Source organism: Triticum urartu, chromosome 3A (genome assembly GCF_056163025.1).
Source record: "Triticum urartu cultivar PI428250 chromosome 3A, HENAU_Tu73, whole genome shotgun sequence".
In the NCBI taxonomy this organism is placed as follows: domain Eukaryota; kingdom Viridiplantae; phylum Streptophyta; class Magnoliopsida; order Poales; family Poaceae; genus Triticum; species Triticum urartu.
In genome coordinates, this window is record NC_141875.1 from 23,417,657 (window position 1) to 23,436,408 (window position 18,752).

The 18,752-nt window shown below is 48.3% G+C and overlaps 3 protein-coding genes and 1 long non-coding RNA gene across 8 annotated transcripts; 3 read left to right on the forward strand and 1 right to left on the reverse strand.

Annotated features, from left to right (window-relative positions):
* Positions 1-4,016: 4,016 nt before the first annotated feature.
* On the forward strand, positions 4,017-4,709 carry LOC147978023 (Bowman-Birk type trypsin inhibitor TI1-like). The gene is made up of 2 exons (XM_087546084.1): positions 4,017-4,187; positions 4,280-4,709. Exons 1-2 carry the CDS (start codon positions 4,058-4,060, stop codon positions 4,501-4,503), a joined length of 354 nt encoding a protein of 117 aa, XP_087402210.1. The 5' UTR covers positions 4,017-4,057; the 3' UTR covers positions 4,504-4,709.
* Positions 4,710-6,777: 2,068 nt separating this feature from the next.
* LOC125528189 (uncharacterized) lies at positions 6,778-10,298 on the forward strand. 4 transcript variants are annotated; one of them, XR_015618012.1, is made up of 4 exons: positions 6,879-8,331; positions 8,646-9,072; positions 9,199-9,704; positions 9,975-10,298. It is a non-coding gene; the product is annotated as an uncharacterized LOC125528189 (long non-coding RNA). The 4 variants fall into 4 exon arrangements; XR_015618013.1 differs by lacking the exon at positions 9,975-10,298 and adding an exon at positions 9,818-9,962; XR_015618014.1 differs by lacking the exon at positions 9,199-9,704 and having other exon boundaries at positions 6,918-8,331.
* Positions 10,299-13,782: 3,484 nt separating this feature from the next.
* Positions 13,783-14,697, forward strand: LOC147978024 (Bowman-Birk type trypsin inhibitor-like). Of its 2 annotated transcripts, none has more exons than XM_087546081.1 (2): positions 13,783-14,012; positions 14,123-14,697. In XM_087546081.1, exons 1-2 carry the CDS (start codon positions 13,883-13,885, stop codon positions 14,545-14,547), a joined length of 555 nt encoding a protein of 184 aa, XP_087402207.1. In that variant the 5' UTR covers positions 13,783-13,882; the 3' UTR covers positions 14,548-14,697. The 2 variants fall into 2 exon arrangements, with proteins under 2 accessions (XP_087402207.1, XP_087402208.1); XM_087546082.1 differs by having other exon boundaries at positions 13,788-14,012; positions 14,129-14,697.
* Positions 14,698-15,546: 849 nt separating this feature from the next.
* On the reverse strand, positions 15,547-16,189 carry LOC147978025 (uncharacterized). The gene is made up of 2 exons (XM_087546083.1): positions 15,998-16,189; positions 15,547-15,898 (listed from the first exon to the last, which is right to left on the reverse strand). The coding sequence occupies exons 1-2, from the start codon at positions 16,173-16,175 to the stop codon at positions 15,684-15,686; spliced, it is 393 nt and encodes a 130-aa protein (XP_087402209.1). The 5' UTR covers positions 16,176-16,189; the 3' UTR covers positions 15,547-15,683.
* Between the last annotated feature and the right edge of the window lie 2,563 nt (positions 16,190-18,752).

Below are 18,752 nucleotides of genomic sequence, written 5' to 3' on the forward strand. Positions count from 1 at the left end.
GTTGTGTTTCACAATTCACACCACGGTAAATTATGTTAATCTGCAGTTCTGCACGGACGCTGCCTCCTAACCCTAGCTCCCGTTGTCGCCTCGGTCCTTGTCCTCCTCCCTTCTGGAGTCCGTCCGTCTCGTTTCAGTTACCAACATCGATATCGATGAGGTGGTGACGACGGCAACGTGTTGGAATAAGGCCTCTTTCTATGTCCCATCTGACACCGACGAAGGGCCGGTGGGAGTTTATGTCCCCGGATATGTTGGTTCCGGTCAGATTCTGGGAGTTCCAATCTTAGCAGTTCATGTGTCTCTCAAGAAGAGATACTTCGACATCTTCATTTGTGTTGTTTTGTGGCTTAGTCCAGAAACCAGTTTCTCCAACTCTCTAAATTGGTGCGAAGGGATTGCAACCTGTTTCATGTGAGATGATGCTTCAGTCGATGCTTATTCAATGATTGTTAGATTTCGTCTCAAGAGGCAAGTAGCTATTGCGGTCTTAAAAGCCTGGTTGTACGAGTACGACGGCGTTTGCACATATCGTTTTTCTTGTTGTCGTTGGTTCAGCGCAATTCTCAATCTCTAACGAACGATATTTAATTGAAGAAAAGGAAAACTAATATGCTTTAATATAATTTTGCTTTCTTACCGGTCGTTCTACGTCCAATTATATATTCATTGTGCTAGCCTTTGTTTTTCTGGATAGTAGTCAGATCTAAGTTATCCTTTGGGTGTCTTTATTCATAAAAACATTATAATAATCTGCATTGTCTAACAAGTTTAGTATCGTGTACTGAGCCTGGCTGATGAAACCGGCTCGTCAGATTCTTCTCCTAGACTTTACACCGGCGCTCGCATTAAAAAAAAAATTCAGACTTCTCGATGAAGTTCGCTCTGTGGGTAGAAACGTTCGTGTGTGTTTTTTTTGCAGGTAGAAACGTTCATGTTGACTACAAAATTTGACCATCTACGTTTATATTGTGTTTTTTTCTTCAGATCACGTTTATATTGTGTTAAGAAAAACAAAAAATTATAGCACAAAACTGGAGATAAACTGGTTAAGTATATCTAAAATTAGAGTAGTTATTTTTGACAGCTGAAAGAAATGTAAAAGTCTTGCTACATATACGGATAAATTGGCGTAGGGAGTACATATATATAGGTTGCCACGTCTTCACTTCATCTGGCTAACATGTTGCAGACACACCGGATCTCATTGCATTGGATATTGAGATTTCCTCGATTAAGCTCGCTGCAGCCGTACGTGACATGCATTAGATTCGGTCTGTCTCCTTTCGCAGGATCATTGTTGAACGCATCCACGTGCTAAGATGCATGCATGCATGTAGGGATATGCAGAGGGCAATTGATGGTAGTTTTGAGCCACCCTCGCGCCCCATGAGTGCAATTAACAAACAGTAGGTAGTACTACCAAGCACGCAGTGTGATGTACGCGTCGGCCTCGACACCAGGAGGCAAATTTGATAAATCTGACCTATAGACAAAATCAAATCACAGAATGAACTGTCTGTTAAACTATTTCACGCAGCTGACCCGTGGCGCCTAGCTCTCAGACGCTGCACTAGTGCAACGCCCGGGAGCTAGGCGCTGCACTGTATAGTGTGGCGCCTAGCTCTCAGGCGCTGTACACTGTTTTAGTAAATTTTCGGATTACACGGGTATGACGCTGGCCGTGTAGCGCCTATCTATGAGGCGTTGCACAGTGTAGTGTGGCGCCGTCGTGACGGGCGCTACACAAAAGGGTCAGGCGTGTGAAATAGTTTCACGAGCAGTTCATTCCGTGAATTGATTTCGTCCATAGGTTAAATTACAGGCACTATATTATTGCTTGTCGATCCAGATCTAGCAAGCTCGAACAGTCACAAGCTAAGTTCGTCTGCCGCAGATGTAAAAGTTTTTTACTGCTTGTTGATGCCTTTTGTTGCCTTGCATCAACTTTTAACAAGTGATTGTATGCTTTGAAATGATATGCAGAGTTTGGAGGTTTTAAACTTGTAAAAAAACCTAACTAAGTGCATCTAGAGCTGGACTTGGAAAATCCGGCCCTCTAAACGTCCGCAAACGTGTCCACGGACGGTCACAGACCCCTTATATTGGCTGCCAGGCAGCCGCCCTCACCAAATGCAAACCCTCAAATCCATGCACATCCATCGTACCCGTGAATATCACACGTAAATAAACATTTGTCGGTAGCGAAAATACATAGTTTGAACATAAAATTTATTTGAAGTCCACAATTCAAACATTAGCTCTTTAGTTTTCATTGTGGGTCCTCATATGCTTCACAAAATCACTGAGTAGATGCGCGTGCACCTGATAGTCTTGAAGATTATATTATGATGCATCTATAGAAAATTGATAAGCTGATGTGCACCTTCTTGTTCCGGGAAGTGGACTTGTTCTTTAGGTTTGTCAAAATCATTGGTTTGGGAAAACCATCACTCTCGTCCTCGACAATCATATTGCGTGAAATGACACAACATATCATCAACTGCCACAAAGTCTCTGCTTCCCGCATCATTGCAGCTCTATGAACAATTTCCCAACGAGTTTGAAGCACTTCGAATGCCCTCTCCACATCCTTAACAACTTCTTGCATTGTTGTAAAATGGCTTTGTTTGTTGCCTTGGAAATCATATAAACAAGAGGAATAAAAAGAACAGAAAAGACAAAGAACTGGACTACAATAACCCAAAAACACCCATTGTGATGGGACCTAAAGAAAAGCCTGAAAACAAAATGTAAGAGGCCTGCACACCCGGGCCGTTCCACACAGACAAACAAGCAAAGGAAAAAAGGAAAACAGCCCATCACATCCATCCGTGGTGGGCTTCTCTTTGGCAAAGAGCACACAAACCTGCCCATGCGGTATGAATCTTGATGTGCCTAAATCCCTCAAAAAAAATTACACAACTGAGACATTGTTAAATCAATATATTGCAATTAATTTGCATAGCAACATGTGAGGTATTATCTAGTAGTAACATACCTTACCACGTGACATATGTGGTAAGGAATCCAAACAATTTTAAAAAAAGTAATAGTGACATACCTTAAAGTTGATGTATAATGCCGGCGATGCACCCTGATTTTGCCTCAGCTATTAATTTAATAAAAAAGCAGCCAGACCACCGTTTCTGAAAATTTCTGGCCAACGGAGGCTACACTCTATAGTGGAACCACATTTCTTCACCTGCATAGTGTTTCCTTTCATTTCTCTCTACCTCTCTCCTTGCATAAATCAGCATAGCTTCCGAAAGTACCTTTCTACACCTGAACTCATATGCTCCTGCTATGAACAGTAAAATTTCATTTCTCTCTAACTCTCTCCTTGCATACTTTAAGAAATGTTTGTTGTGCATGCAAAATTTCATTTCTCTCTAACTCTTTCCTTGCATACTTTAAGAAATGTTTGTTGTGCATGCAAAATTTCATCACGAAATCACATTGGTGGAGGTCGTCGCAAAAAAAAAACAAAATCAAAGTTCCAAAATGCGTTGAAAGTAACATTTTCAGAGTATCGATTTTGTTTTCTTACCATGCCTTTCACCAATGTCATTTCATGACGAAATTTTGCATGCACAACAAACATTTCTGACAGTGCATTAGAGCTCAGTTGTAGAAACTCCACGTCCCATAGCTTCACCCTTCTTCCTTTCAACGGAGGTTGGTTCTTCTGCAGGCTACACTATCTCGTGTGAGGCTATAGCTTTTGGTCCAAACCTAACTCCGAGCCTACGTGGACCCGGGGGGCAGCAGGCTGTGGCTACCTATTGGCCGTGCCCTTACGTGCCTAGTGCACGTCGGACGAGCCGGACATCTCTGACAGTGCATTAGATTCAGTATAGGTGCGGTCATTGATCATGCACAGCTCATTGGCAGGTACCCATGTGGCCATCGTGCCCACATCAGCAATTGGCTCCTCGTGGAGCACGACTGCTAGACGTTAATGGTAGCATGCCATGCTTAGCTGATCCACTGGTGTCACGAGGCTACATATACGGGGCCGAATGCACAGGCAAAGTCAGTGAGTGAGTGACCACCGATGGAGATGAGGAGATGCAGTATTCCTAGCATCCTGCTGATGCTTTCACTGGGGGCAGCCCTCCTCATCGCCGGCCACCCCTCCGTCGCCGACGAGGCGAGCGCCATTCTCCTGCCAAGCCAAGACAAAGGTACGGTGATCCATGCCACGCGCGTGGACTCCTTTCTCTTCTCTCTAGTTCAGTTTAAACTTATCGCTGCTTGGCTCGTTGAGGGCTTGCAGACCAAGTGGTCATGGCGACACCCAGGCCGTGGAAGTGCTGCGACGTGACCGTCTGCACCAGGTCGATCCCGCCGACGTGCAGCTGCCAGGACGTGGTCGACAACTGTGCTCCAACCTGCGAGGACTGCAATGGTTATGTGCACCCACCCCGCCGCGTTTGCCTAGACCGTTACACCGGCGACCCCGGGCCCAGGTGCACGGACGCCGGCGCCGGCGGTAACTGAACTCTACGTACTACTCTACGCGCACCGGTTGGACCTACCGGTATGCGAACGTACGCCGTCGACGTGTGTTACTACATGAATGGCTAATTATGTTGTGTGTGGTCCTGCATGCCTAGCTGCTTGCTGTGCATGCTGCCTGTGTGTGTAATAAGAACGGGTGGCCTTTCATCAAAAAAATAAAACAGGTGGCGTCGGCCTACGTACGATGGATGGGTGGTCCTAGTAATTTACATCATTTTCTTTTCCTGGATACGACAGTCAACAAAAGCCGATATACAAAAATATAGATGAATACATGCATATATTATGGGCCCCAAAAGAAAACAACATCCAGAAACTTATACTAACAAGAAAAAACCTGCGGACTGGTACGTTAATTTCTGTCACTTCACTCTCGTCTCTCTCGCTCGTTCAAAAAAAAACTTTCGTCTCTCTTAAGGGGGTGCAAAGTAGTAAATTTGAGGCATGGCCGGTCAGTGCTTGCGGACACGTTCGGATCTACGCGGTCATCAAAAAAATGGGCACTGTAAAGTTGTCAGAAATACTAAGAGCAAGGTTAATAGTTTAGTCAACCAACCGACTATATGAAGTTACCATGTCAACTATATCGAACGTAATAGCGCACTGGTAGTTAGATCTATTCCCATGCTAAGTTATTAATGGGTGGCCCATTTTTTCTCACACAAGTGATGTTGCCACTCATGCTAGAGTCGACCGTATATCTAGATCCCGCTTCTCTTCTTTCTTCTCTTTTCTTCAACTAGGGAAAATAGTATGATGTTGCATTTTTTAATGGGGCATTTACATTTATGCCACTAATCTGGGGCCACTCTCAGATTTACCCCTAAAAAATCATATACTCAAATTTGCCCCTGCGCTTATAGAAATACCCTTCCATACATTTTCCGTCCAGTCAAAGGCCTTTGACCGCCTTTGACTGGACGGAAAATGTAGCGGAAGAGCATTTCTATAAGCTCAGTTAACAGAAGAGGGGCAAATTTGTGCACATGATTTTTTAAAGGTAAATCTGAGTAGGTGGGTCGAGTTAGGGGCTAAAATGCAAATGGCCCTTTTTTATAACCCGACTATGCATGTGACCCTATTATACTTTCTCTAATACCACTAATTCGTAGACAAGGAAACTGGCGGAGGGTAGTAGAGGCGGAACTGGGTCGCGACCCCCCCCCCCCCCCCCCTTTCCGAAATCGCAAAAAACAAATTACTAGGCATAGTCACCAGTTTAGTCCAGCCCATTAACTGATAAAGCCCACCTATAGGTACGATCATGGACTGTCTTCCGCATACAGCCTTCAACCCCAACTCCCCGTGCCTCCACTCCTCCGCTCGGTCTCCAATTCTCCATGGCCATGGTGATCTGTCGTCTGCCGACTAGATTTGAGCGACCGATACCGCCGACCCAGAACTTCTATGTTCTTTGGACCTCTCCTTAATCCCCTTCTCAGTTGGAGCCTCATGCCTTCGACGCCCTCAAGCTGAACACCCACGCCCTACACACTTGACCTGTTCCTCCACTGTTCGTCGTCGCTTTGATTGGAACCGCACGCCTACACCATCACGCCACCGACACCCATGCGCTACGCCGTTCATTACTAGTTAGTGCAGTAATGCCTTAGACTTGGTAAATATAGACTTGCGAACTTCTCAGTAGTATTGTGCAGTTGAACACCCATCAGTCTCTGATGCATATTGTGAACGAGACAGATCTATATATGAGTTTTTTTCACACTAGACAGAAATATTATTATGACATGGTCATCTAATTGTCACATATATCTGTTTGATGTCTTTAAGTAGCTTGTTTCATGAGTGAGGCGTTCTGGAGGCCGAGCTGCATGCAGGCCGTAATCACGTTAAGCATTGCCGTGTTGGTATCTGCGCGTCCTGACTTAGGGCATGTATAATGGTTGATAAAATAATCTTATCTTAAGTCTTGCATGTGATTTAGAGATGACAAAAAAACATGTCCACAATGGGTCATCTCTTAGCCTTATCTTCAATACCAGTTATTCCTAAAAAAGTGATGAGACATATTGTGCTAAGAGATCATCTCTTGTCTTCTTTTATTTAAAAGAAGACAAGCCTTTTCTTATGATTTCTCTCTCCTCCACCTCATCATTTATCTTACGTGGTGTGTCTAAGTTAGAACCATTGTACGTGCTCTTATCAATTCTATATGCTGACTATTTAGGAGAAAATACATCGGTGCCGCTGTCCAGTGTTCACTATTTGTACGTGGGCCTCCGTTGTGGCAGATGATGGTTGCATTGACAAGATGTTCCTCGTGTGCGGCTTTAAATTTGGGGAAACGTTAAACACCGGCTGACCGGCCGAAGCCAGCGCCGGTCTCCTCGCGTAGTGGGCTCAAAGTAGGTGGGTGGCCTACGCACCGCTTTGCGTTGCCTTTATCTCATCCACGAGACGCCCTCCTCCACTCATTTTTCCAACCCAAACATAATCTATCTTCCTCTTTCTCTGTGCTTCCTCCAAATAACACAAATCCATGGCAAAATAAATCATGCACAGCTTGCAGCTCCGGCGAGACTAGCATCTGCTGGTCGCGGACACGCGCAGCTCGCGCTTTGCCCCAGTAGCACGCCGCGTGCAGCTCTGGCGAGGGCAGCATCTACTCGCCGTGGCCTTCCCCAGCAGATGGCTTGCTGCAGACGAAGATCTGCGCGCCCCGCTCCGCTCGCAGGAGAGGGCAACCACCAACAGAAGATGATGCAACCTCGGCTCGGCAGAGCTACAAGCATAGGCTCGCGGAGCTGCAACCAGCCACACAAATGCTGGAACCGGCGACGGCCGTGCTGCAACGGCTTCGGCGGCGATCCAGCTTTGCTGGAACAAGCTACTTTTTTTTGCTGGAACCATCATTAATTTTTGCTATCACTCACCCGCCCAAATTTTTGCTACTAGGTGATTTTTGCTGCAACCGATGAACCATTTTGCTACAACCGTTTCGATTTTTTGTTACTATCGGTGTTTGTGGATTTTTGCTACATCCATCTTCTGTTTTTCCTGTCTTTTTTGTTACAACCATATTTTGATTTTGCTGAAACTGAAGACAATTTTTGCTACATCCACCCACGGCGGTGTTGCTCAACGGCGGCAATGGTTGTTATTTTGCTACAACTGTCTCGAATTTTTGCTACTACCGGAGGTGCCATTTGCTACCACCGGAGTTTTTGCTATGGCAAATGTTTACAGCCGGACGACCGGCTAAGTTTTGGGCCGGTCGCGCGTGACGCGCGTCCCATGTGGACCCACATCCAAACTGCCACGCACTTCTCTGGCTTCCGTTCTTATCCTTTCGCTCTTATCTCTTCCTCCATCGTTCTTTCTTTTTCTCTCTCCCATCGTTCCCCATCTCTCTCAAGCCATCGATGGAGCACCTCTCTTTTCGATCCGCCGGCTTGGTTCTCCGGCGTGCTCCCTTCCCACTATAACCCTCTTATCCAATGTGAGCTCCTCCATTCTCTTCCCTCCCTCCCTCCTACTTCATCAGCCCTCATTTTTCTATTGCGTGCTGCAAGGGCCGGAGGCGCAGATGCTGCGCCCAGGCGACCATCCCTCCAAACGGCGAGCCAGGGGACACCGATGATGCAACCGGTTTCGCGGGCTGCTACAACCGGCATCGTGTGGTGCTACTACCAGCACAGCGGGGAGCTGGAACTGGTTACACCAGAGCTGTGATGACACGTGGCTGTTTGCTGGAACCGGCACTCCGAGGAGCTGCAACCAGCTTACATATAGCTGCAACCAGCAATCTGCGGTGCTACAACCAACAGAGGGCGGCGGGCAAGAGAGGTATTTTTGCTGGAACCATCAGTTGATTTTGCTACCACCATCTAATTTTTTTGCTGAAACCGACGATGGGACCAGCACCACGTGGGAGCTGCATAGGTTGTTTTTGCTGGAACCTTAGTTATTTTTTGCTGGAATCAGGGCAATTTTTTGCTTCAAGCCATTTACTGGGTTTTGCTGGAACCTTAGTTGCTCAAGTCGTTTTGCTGGAAACTGTATTTTTTTTGCTGGAACCAATTTTTGATTTTGCTGCAACCGACCACCGGAGTCGTTTTTTATGCTGAGATATGTTTTCCTGCTGCTATCCGGTGGTGCAGGTCCACAACGACGGCGAGCCAGGGGCAGCGGCGTCGTGCTATATTGGGTGGCGTGAGTTGCTGGAACCGCGTATGGCAGAGCTGCATCCGGCAGGGGCGGTTGAAACGACAGCGAGATGAGGAAGGCGTATGATGATGGTGAATTCGGGCTGCGGAGAGAGCGGCAAGCAGTGGTGATCCAGCGCGCAACGGTGATCCGGCAAGCGGCGAAGATTCGGCAGGTCATGGGGCCCGTCCATGGCGCTCGCGCCTCTGTAGGTGCTCCCGTGATTTTCAAGGGAAAAGAAAAGGAAACAGTGATCGAGACGAAAGGGTCATGTATCTGACGGTTAAAAGGGGTGTCTCGGACATCCCGGATGCGACCGGCCCAAATTTGGGCCGGCGCACCGGCGCCTATGAGTGCCCTTTTGCTATTACCAGTCTTCCTGTAAGCATTAGGAGTTTTTGCTACCACCCTTTGTTTTTGCTGGAACCATCCTAAAAATTTGTTACCAACGTCTTTTGATTTTGCTGGAACCGGCATTTTTCGCTTCGGTGTCGGCGGTGATGGCAGGTGGTGTTTTGGTTTGCCGGCGGCGATGAGGCTGCAAGCGCCGGCGACGAGCAGGGGCAGCGGTGGTCCAAGCGAGAGCAGCGCAGCCCAGCATGCGGGATCCCGTGAGCGGCGGCGGCGCTTGCTTTTTTCTCCTCTTTTTTCCCGTGGAGGAGGATGGCAATAGAAGATGCGGGGCTGATCTGACGGTTACGCGCGTCCAGATCGAGCGGCTCTGGTTTGACCAGCCGAAACGTTCCGCCGGTGCGCTGGCTTAGAGTACTGCCCTTAAATTTGCCTCATCTAACGGGAGTCTCGGGATGGACAGAGAAGCCGGTAGGGCAGTAAAATCTCAAAAAAAAAAGGCCGGTAGGGCAGTAAATGAGTTGGAACGCCCCATGCTGGAGAGTATTTGGTTCGCATAGTAAGCTTGGTCGGCGCATCACCTCTTACCTCCCTCCCGCACACCATAGGAGTAGCGCTTTCGCCATGGATGGGATGCAGTTCTTCGAGGAGTGCGATACAGGGTAATGTTCTGCCTGATCTGAAGTGTTGCGTGCTTCTTACTCTTACGGGGTGTACTTGGGTTAGATTTCATCGTCTTGGCTTGGTATTAATTTCTCCCTTTTTCATCACTTAGGATCAGATCTAACCGGCTGTCGCTTTCCGTACTATTTGGGCTCGTTTGGACGCCGGACTTTTGTTAATGGAGGGAGTTGCTGGCGAGCAATCGGTTGATGATCAGACAAACAGATCTCCTGGTGTCTGACATGCTGGTTTCATTTTTACTGAATCAGGCGACGGCGGGACGCTCTGCAGGACCAAGGAGACAAGCATACGGAGGAAACAATCATCAGAGAGGATTAATAACTCGGACAATGGTGGTAGCAAAGGAGGATGGAGATGAGGACAGCGTGGTCGTGTCCAGTCACAGGGGTCTTGCTGGACGCGAAGGTAATAGCATTACCACAAAATCGGATGTGGTGTCTGCCGGATTAGTCAAATTTGTTCAACGTGTTCATTAGGCACAAGTTCTTTTGATGTGGCCTCAAATTTTGTGGGAAGATGGATGCGTATCTGTCGCACGGCACCTTTGAACATGATGGGTTAGACGATGGCAACTGTGCATGAGCTGGTAGGGCCGAGTGGTTAACATGGGATGGTACTGTGCATAAATGGAGAATACAGGGTCATGCAAAAGTGTATCAGGTGAAATACGTGCATGTAATACCAGACTGCACCTGATTCCTATGCAGACGGACGTGCCAGATAACGGCCTGCACGGAGCTCGGCCTCAAAACAGCATTTCCGCATTTTTGTTTCATACTGTACATACCGTAGGTTTTTATATGGAATTGTCACCTTCTTAAGCTTTGGTCACGCTCCGCCACTGATCAAGGACCCGCCGTCGGTGATGGGCTCCGGTTTTGGCATATCAGTGGTAGACCCAACTTTGGCATTGAAGGCAAAAAACTCACCGCATTCCTAATCTCTCTCTCTCTCTCTCTCCAGCCCACGAAGGTCTGTTGTGACATCGTGTGTTTACAAAATATGGACATCATCAATATTAAAGAAGATAAAATCCAGAATAAATAAATGTGTGCATGATTTGCTTCTTACTTGGATCTTCTTAGATCAATTCAACTAATATTTTGACAAGCAAATAAAATGTGATAAATGCAACGAAGATCATCTAATTACGAAAAAGGGTTTCCCCTCGCTTTGTATTACAAAGCAACCAACTTCGATACAGCCAACGATAGGTGCTGGGGCGGAAGCAGCACAGTCACGCCCAAAAAAAATGAAAGAGAAAACAAAAAAGAAACAAATGCGAACAACGACGGATCAACGAAAACGATGAAGACCCACAACCGTTGCGACCACCGGAGAGTTCCACCACACTCCGAGCACTCCGGACCGCCGCGTACCAAGCAACAACTTCAAGAAGGACCGCGACGCCGACGACGCTGCTGCCCGGACAAGTCCTAGGGTTTCCCCCGGTATGTAGAGGATTGCGGGGGAAGGGGCGAACCCGACGTCCTTCAGGAAGGCAAGGCGGCGCCCACAGACGTCACCACGTCGGTGCTGGACAAGCCGACACGGATTTCTCCGGACCACCAACCACCCACGCCTCCCGACGATCCATCATGCGCCACCAAACACACCGCCCACCAACATGCGCCACCACGGCCGTGCAGTCCCCATCGCCGTGTCACCGTGGCAAACGAAGCGAAACCGGCGGGAGCATAGAAGGCAACCGGGAACGAGGGGCGGCAGCAACAGCAGCCACGCCGGAGGGGACAACCTCCACCGCCCAAGGCGGGAACCGACCGGATGTAGCAACAGGGGCAAACCGGGCAACCGTGACCAAATCGACCGGGGGAAAGGGAAGGTGGAGAAGTGGCCCATGGCCACGACCGGCGCTGTGCCGGCTCCAGCTCCCCCGCGAAACCATGTTTCGCCCCCGCGCCGAAGGCCCAGATAGGCCCGGCCGAGCCCGAGACGGGCTCGTGAAGCCCGCGTCGCCGCGCTGCAGTACACGCGCCGCCGTCGCCGCTACCCCCCGCACGAGTCGCCCCGCCGTCCGCCGGAGACGCCACAGAGGAGTTTCGGCCAGGCCCGCCCAGACCCAGATGGGGCCCAAAAGGGCCCAGATCTGGGCCGGAAGGGCCTCGCCACGAGCTGCTGCAGCGCCCCGCCGCCAAGCAGCAGCGCCGCCGCCACCTCGCCACCCGGCACCGCGCCACCCAAGGAGCCACGCCGCCGCCGGATCCGCTGCCGCAGAGGTACACCGCCGCCAGCCGCCAGCTACCCGAGCCGTGGCGCTGCGCGGGGGGGAAGGACGCGCGGCCGCCGCCGCCGGCACCACCCGAGCAAGGCCCGGTGGCCCAGGCCGACGGCGGTGGGAGGGGGGAAGGGGGTGGGAGGTGCTGGGGAGGGCGGGGAGGGAGCCCCCGGTCGCCTCGCTCGGGGAGGCGACGCGGGGGTACGGTGGGGGGAGGGGGGAGGGGGGAGGGGGAAGGGAGGTAGACGCGGTCGGGGAGGACTAGCGGCGGCGGGCGCCGGCCGCGGCCGCGGCTACCCGCGACGGGGGAGCCGGCGGCGGCGCGGGCGGAACCCTAGGGAGGGGGAGGGTATCCCTGGGTTGGTTTCGTGTCTGGTTTTGGTTGAGTCCCAAGTGGGATTGTTCGCAAAAATATTTGCAGTTAAATTAATTTGGAAAAAAACCCTAAATGTTTCCAAAACATGAAATTGTTAAAACCATTTATGTGTATAGTATTATAAAATTATCTATCATCCCACTTCAAAATAAAAATTTACAAGTATTTTTGTATTTTTAAACCATCTAACAAATGCTAGAAACTAGCTATGATATTAATATCACATGTTTTTTTTTTGCGGGAACACATGAATATTGTCTAGTCCAAAACTAATCATGGTTTGATCAGGATGTATTTTTGTATTCCAAACCTTCCCAAGTGAAACCCTCACTTTGCAATGCTCGGAAATTTTAATACTAAATTACAAAAACAGAGACGGCTCAAATCAGGTTTAGCAAAAATGCTTGACTAAAAACCTTCTTAAAAATCCCGGGAAACATGATTCAAGAAACCTAGTTCTATTTGTGTTTTGCCATGTATTTGCTCTCAAAAATGGGTTTCTCTTTTCAACCGGAAAAGGCATATGAAAATCGATGATCGTATGGCTGATTGGCTCATAAATCTTGAGCCGCCGACAAAGGGACGCCTGATGGAACTCCATACCCGGAAATAGGAAATTGTGAGAAAGTGAACCATCTCACTAGACACTCATCCAATGCTTTGTTAACTCAATCTTGCCTTTTAAAACTTTTCCAAAACCAGATTTGTTTTTTTTAGCTAGAGGCCCTCGAATGTCCAAACACAACGAAACTTCTAATAGGTCATTGCACACCTGAGCATCATTGATTCCAAAAAAGAATATCAGAATTGTTTTTGAATTTTTTTAGTAATTATTTTCATTTACTGTTGATCAGATGGAGATGAGCCTGAGCTCAGACGCCAATTACCGCTATATGTGAGCTAATCTATGACATGCAAGTGTATAGATAGATCTCTGAGATGGCTGTGGTCCATACCCTGGAGTAAACAGGCCTGTGTGGCACTGTTTCCCAACTTGACCCTCGAGGAGGACCCGCTTTTCAAACTTTTTAGAATTAGCAAATCTGGATTTGGGTGTGTCTAGCTCTCATTTAGAGGAGAAAATTACTATGTCTCATCTAAGTTCTAGTACATCGTTGGGTGTTATGCCGAGATTCGTAGGAGTTAATCAAGTAGTGTAGGAGTTAGACGAGACTTTGTTAATTCTCATCCAGCAAATCCGGATCTTGTATTAGCCACGAGGGAAGAAGCGTGGTGTGCACGCAATGCATTTTATTCATCAGTCAATTCCAGACGTACCGTCACTTATCCTGTTCCATTGTCAGCGTACCCATGCTACAATCAATGGAAAACGCGCATATACGGTTTTAGTCAACACTTTATCATTAATCGATAGTCCTTATCCACACATATGCGATAGCGAGCTGCCATGTGTGCGTATTCAAATTTGCTCGTTGCATGGTAGCGATTTCCACGCGTTAGGTGATCCATCGGTGTCACGAGGCTACATATACTACGACTGGTTGCTAATTCCAAACGCACAAGCAAGCTCAGTAAGCAACGCCATGGGGATGAAGCGGTGCATCCTTCCCAGCATCCTGCTGATGCTTTCACTGGAGGCAGCCCTCCTCGTCGCCGGCCGCCCCTCTGTCGACGGCGAGGTGGGTGCCATTCTCCTGCCGAGCCAAGGCCAAGGTACGGTTGCGCGCGCGTGAACTCCTTTCTCTAGTTCGTGGCTTCATCATGCATCCATGATCCATGAAGAAACTGATCTCAGCTTCACCACGTTAACTGAGGGCTCGCAGTTGCAGACCAGCAAGCAGCCATGGCGGCGCCGAAGAGGCCGTGGAAGTGCTGCGACCGCGCGCGGTGCACCAGGTCCATCCCGCCGATCTGCACCTGCGTGGACGAGGCGTTCGAGTGCGCCTCCACCTGCAAGGCATGCGTGCCGTCGACGCGGAACCCGTCCCTCCAGGTCTGCGAGGACCAGTACGTCGGCGACCCCGGGCCCATCTGCCGGCCGTGGGAGTGCTGCGACTCGGCGGCGTGCACCAAGACCGACCCGCCGACGTGCCGCTGCGGTGACGAGGTCGAGCAGTGCGCTCCCACCTGCAAGACCTGCGAGCCGTCCACGTCGGACCCATACCTCAACGTCTGCAAGGACGCGTACACCGGGGCCATCCCGCCCACATGCACGCCGCCAGAGGCTCTTGCCGCCGGCGGTAACTAGCACGCACGCGCACGCGTTGGTGTGCACGCTACGTCTCTACTCCTGCCTTGCTGCTGCTGCAGCCCGCAGTTTGTGACTATACATAAAATAAAAAATGGATAAGCAATCATGTATAAGACAGAGTGCTATTTAATCTTATCTTTTTAATTACTGAATGGTGCGGGTTTCTTCCATTTCATGATGAAACGGCATTAACCATGAAACTTTCATCCAGTTTGACCAAAGTTCTATTTCTAAAATCACTTTAGCTACTTATAAGTTGCCTGATTTTTGAATTTGAGTCATTCAATATCTTGGACGTTGATTGTTGTTCTAAGATCCGTGCTTCGTTTTTTTTCCACGACTGTGATGTTTGTTCCGTTGGGCTTGTATTTTCAACTGACCCCACGATTTGCTACTGGGCCGAAGCCCAGTAAATGTGTGATCCAGTCCTCCTCGCTAACTGTTTGTTTATTTTCTGTTTTTATGTGTGTTTTCCTTTTTTTTGTTACTTGATTTTTATTTTATTTTGCGGGTACTTTCTTTTAAACACAGTACAGACGCAAGCGCTCATATGCACGCGCATACACTCATTCCTATGAACGCACACTCACACCCTATTCCTATGAGCATCTTTGAAAGACTGAGCCGGCATATCATCATGAAATTTACGAAGTCACCGTAGGCACCTCGTCGTCGACGGGAACGTCTCCTCTCACTGAATGCGCATCACCGGAAATCTTGAAATAAATCCAGGAATAAATGCAAGCACCAGGACTTGAACACTGGTGGGCTGGTGATACCACAGTCCCTCTAACCATCCAATCACAGGTTGGTTACTTTTGGAATGTTGGGTGAGTGGAAATGTACTCACATAAATACAATGCAACATCTGTGAAAATTGCACTATTTTATTATTATTGCATGCTATAAAAAGTGCAAGTTTAAAACGAAGTTGTGTGGATGTTTTTTGAAACTTTTTTGTTGTGTTTCTTCTTTAAACGGCAATACTATTGCTACTAAGAAGGTGAGTGTCCAAATCTTATTCAATCGCTGCCGTACAGCTAGCACACCAGCACCTAGCGTAGTAGAGCTACAACATCACACACAGCAGCTTATTAGCACCGTCCATCTCGAACAAGAAACAGATATCAGAATCAGAGCATGCACTTGGGCCCGGGACTGCCGTGGTAGGCGTCCCGGCACATGTAGCCGGAAGGGGCCGACTCGTCCGCTCGCTTCGCCGGCTTGCAGCTCTTGCAGGCGGGGAAGCACTGCTCGACCACGTCCTTGCAGCCGCACCAGCTCCTCTTGGTGCACACGGGGTGGTCGCAGCAGTCCCACGGCCTCGTCTCCTCCGTCCTCACTGCATCTGCAAGATCCGTAGATCGATAAACTCACGAACTCCTGGAGCAGAGTTGGCGCCGAGCTGCAGTTCAAATCGGAGGAGCAGACTAATTTGAAAGCTCACCGGAGTGGAGGCGAATAATGGCGTCGTCGGCGACGGCGGCGCCGACGAGGAGGAGGGTCGCGAGCGAGAGCATCAGCAGGACGGCGGTGCTGCTTCCCTTCTTCATGGCTGGTTGATTGATTGTTACTGCTTCGTTCGCTCTGTGTGTATGTGTGCTTGTGGGTCGTTCGCATCGCATTTTGTACCGGTATATGTAGCCTCCTCGGACCAATCGGGAGGTGGCACGGAGAAGAACCTAGTAGATCTGGATCTGGAGACGAGCTGCATGCACAAAAGCTACTGCGACATGGATAAAGGCACCGCCGACGCGTGCATCACTTGATCTACTGCTTGTTAATTGCACGCATGGGGCGCGTGCATGGCTCGATACCTTCAGTTGCCATTTGTTTTCCAATATCCATCCGGCCAGGATTCCTGCCACGAAGAGTAGTAGCATCTAGCATGTGGCTACAAACATGGATGGACGCGTCATCAATGATCGTGGGAGAGACAGGAGACAGATCGAACCAAATGCATGTGCCCGCGTAAGGCTGCAGCGAGCTTAATCGAGGCACTCTCAATCTCGATGCAATGAGAACTGATGTGATTAGAGTATGTCAACAAGATAAGATGAACACGTGGCAATCTCTTTTTTTTTTCAAAAAACTTCTTATATATCCATTAACTGTCATCATAGTACAAAGAACACCAAAAGTAAAATTACATCTAGATCTGTAGATCACTTAGCGAAGACTACAAGCACTAGGGCAAGCCGAAGGCGTGCTGCCGTAATCGCCCCTTTATCGTCAGAGCCAGGCCAACCTTTTTGTAGTAGAAAATTAGGAAGTCATTGTGCGAAGGCCCTAGAGGACCAGCGCACCAGAATAACAACCGCCGACGATGAAGAGAATCGTAGATCGTAAGGATCCAAACATGAACATAGCCGAACGAAGATCGGATCCACCGAAGATAAACGCCGACCCAATCCCGCGAGATCCGCTGGAGACAAATTTCCACACGCCCTCCGATGACGCTAGAAGTATCGCCGAAATGGGGGTTATGCGAGGAGAACCTTATTTTATATTCAGATAGCTGTCGCTGCCTCGCCTTTCTGAGCAGGACACAAATCTTATCAAAACTGTATAAAAATAAATAAAAATGAAGCCCTCTTGTCGGCAAGGACCGGGATCCACCGCGTCTCCATGACCCTAAGGCCAGACAAGGCGAGGTACGCCGGCGTTTGCGCGGCGAGAGGCAGCAAAACCCTAGCGCTGGGTGCATTGGTGCGTGAGCACGAAGGGGTAACCTCACGTGGCAATCTCTATATAGTAAAAGCCATCAAAAAATAATAACAGATTGGCTTATTCTCATCAAAGTTGTGGTCGCATGATCTTTTTTTTTTAAATGAAGGTATACCCCGGGCCTCTGCATCATGATGATGCATGCGGCCCTCTTATTAAAAATCCAGAAAGTATCATCGTAAAGGTCTTACAGCTCGCAAACGGAGCAAAACAGAGTACATAAACCTGAAAATTACAAGCGGACAAAGACAACCGATACGGTGATAATAAGGATAAGCTCTCTAGACTCCTATCTTGTTATGCGAACACCATCCGAACCGGTTGAATATAACCCGAACAACCATTCCCCATTGGTTGCACCCAGTAAGCAAAGGCTTCCTGGAGTCCATAGAAGTGAATAAGGACCACATACGGATCCAAGCTATAACTCTGAAGATAACCTGCAAAAAAGTTAAGTTGTGTTGTCTGTTAACAATCATATCATTTATGCAGTTCCATATAGCCCATAATAACGTACATATTCCAATCCGAATACAAGTTGTCGTGATCTGTTCAACCCCAGCTAACCACGTCCCAAACAAAGACACATTACCTATTGGAGGATTGATATTAAAAGCTATATGAATCGTTCTTCAAAGTAACTTGGCAAGTGGGCATTCAAGGAATAAATGTTGGATTGTCTCATTCTGAGCACAAAAACAACACCGCGAATTGCCTATCCATCGCCTCTTAAGTAAGTTGTCATTTGTGAGTATTACTTGCTTGTGGACAAACCACATAAAAATTTTAATCCGGAAAGAAACCTTAACCTTCCATATATGTAGTGACCTAGAGAGGGGCCCATAATTGATCAGATCCGTATAAAAAGATTTCACCGTAAATATCCCATTTTTAGTTAACTTCCATTGTGTTGAGTCTAGCATGTCGGAGAGTCGAACTCCAATCAATCTCTGAACCAAGTGCATCCATGCTGTCCATCTCTCACCCACTAACGTACGTCTGAACTGGATGTTCAAGGGAATAGTTTGAAGGACGATACCTACGTAATCCTCCTTACATTGCACAATATTGTATAGGGTGGGATATTGTAAGGCCAGAGGCGTCTCTCCTAACCATGTATCTTCCCAAAATCTTGTTGACATCCCGTTGCCAATCAAGAATTTGACCATACGAAAGAACATATCCTTCGCTCTCATAAGTCCCTTCCAGAACGATGAATTAGTCGGTCTGATGGTAACTTGGGCTAGCGTTTCCGAGTGTAAATACTTATTGCGTAGGATTTGAGACCACATGCCCTCCGGCTCTGTCTCTAACCTGTACAACCATTTGCTCATAAAACATTTATTCGTAATTTCCAAGTTCTTAATACCTAGACCCCCTTGGTCTTTAGGTCGACAAAGGATATCCCATCGCGCGAGGCGGTATTTTTTCTTGGCCTCATCAGACTGCCAAAAGAAACGAGGTCTAAATCCATG

Bases quoted from the DNA above. Each gene is read 5' to 3' on its own strand.
- LOC147978023 (XM_087546084.1), top strand. From the start codon at position 4,058: ATGGAGATGAGGAGATGCAGTATTCCTAGCATCCTGCTGATGCTTTCA. The intron at 4,188-4,279 runs GTACGGTGATCC...GAGGGCTTGCAG, and splicing joins CCTGCCAAGCCAAGACAAAG to ACCAAGTGGTCATGGCGACA.
- LOC147978024 (XM_087546081.1), top strand. From the start codon at position 13,883: ATGGGGATGAAGCGGTGCATCCTTCCCAGCATCCTGCTGATGCTTTCA. The intron at 14,013-14,122 runs GTACGGTTGCGC...GAGGGCTCGCAG, and splicing joins CCTGCCGAGCCAAGGCCAAG to TTGCAGACCAGCAAGCAGCC.
- LOC147978025 (XM_087546083.1), bottom strand. From the start codon at position 16,175: ATGCGATGCGAACGACCCACAAGCACACATACACACAGAGCGAACGAA. The intron at 15,899-15,997 runs GTGAGCTTTCAA...CGGATCTTGCAG, and splicing joins CATTATTCGCCTCCACTCCG to ATGCAGTGAGGACGGAGGAG.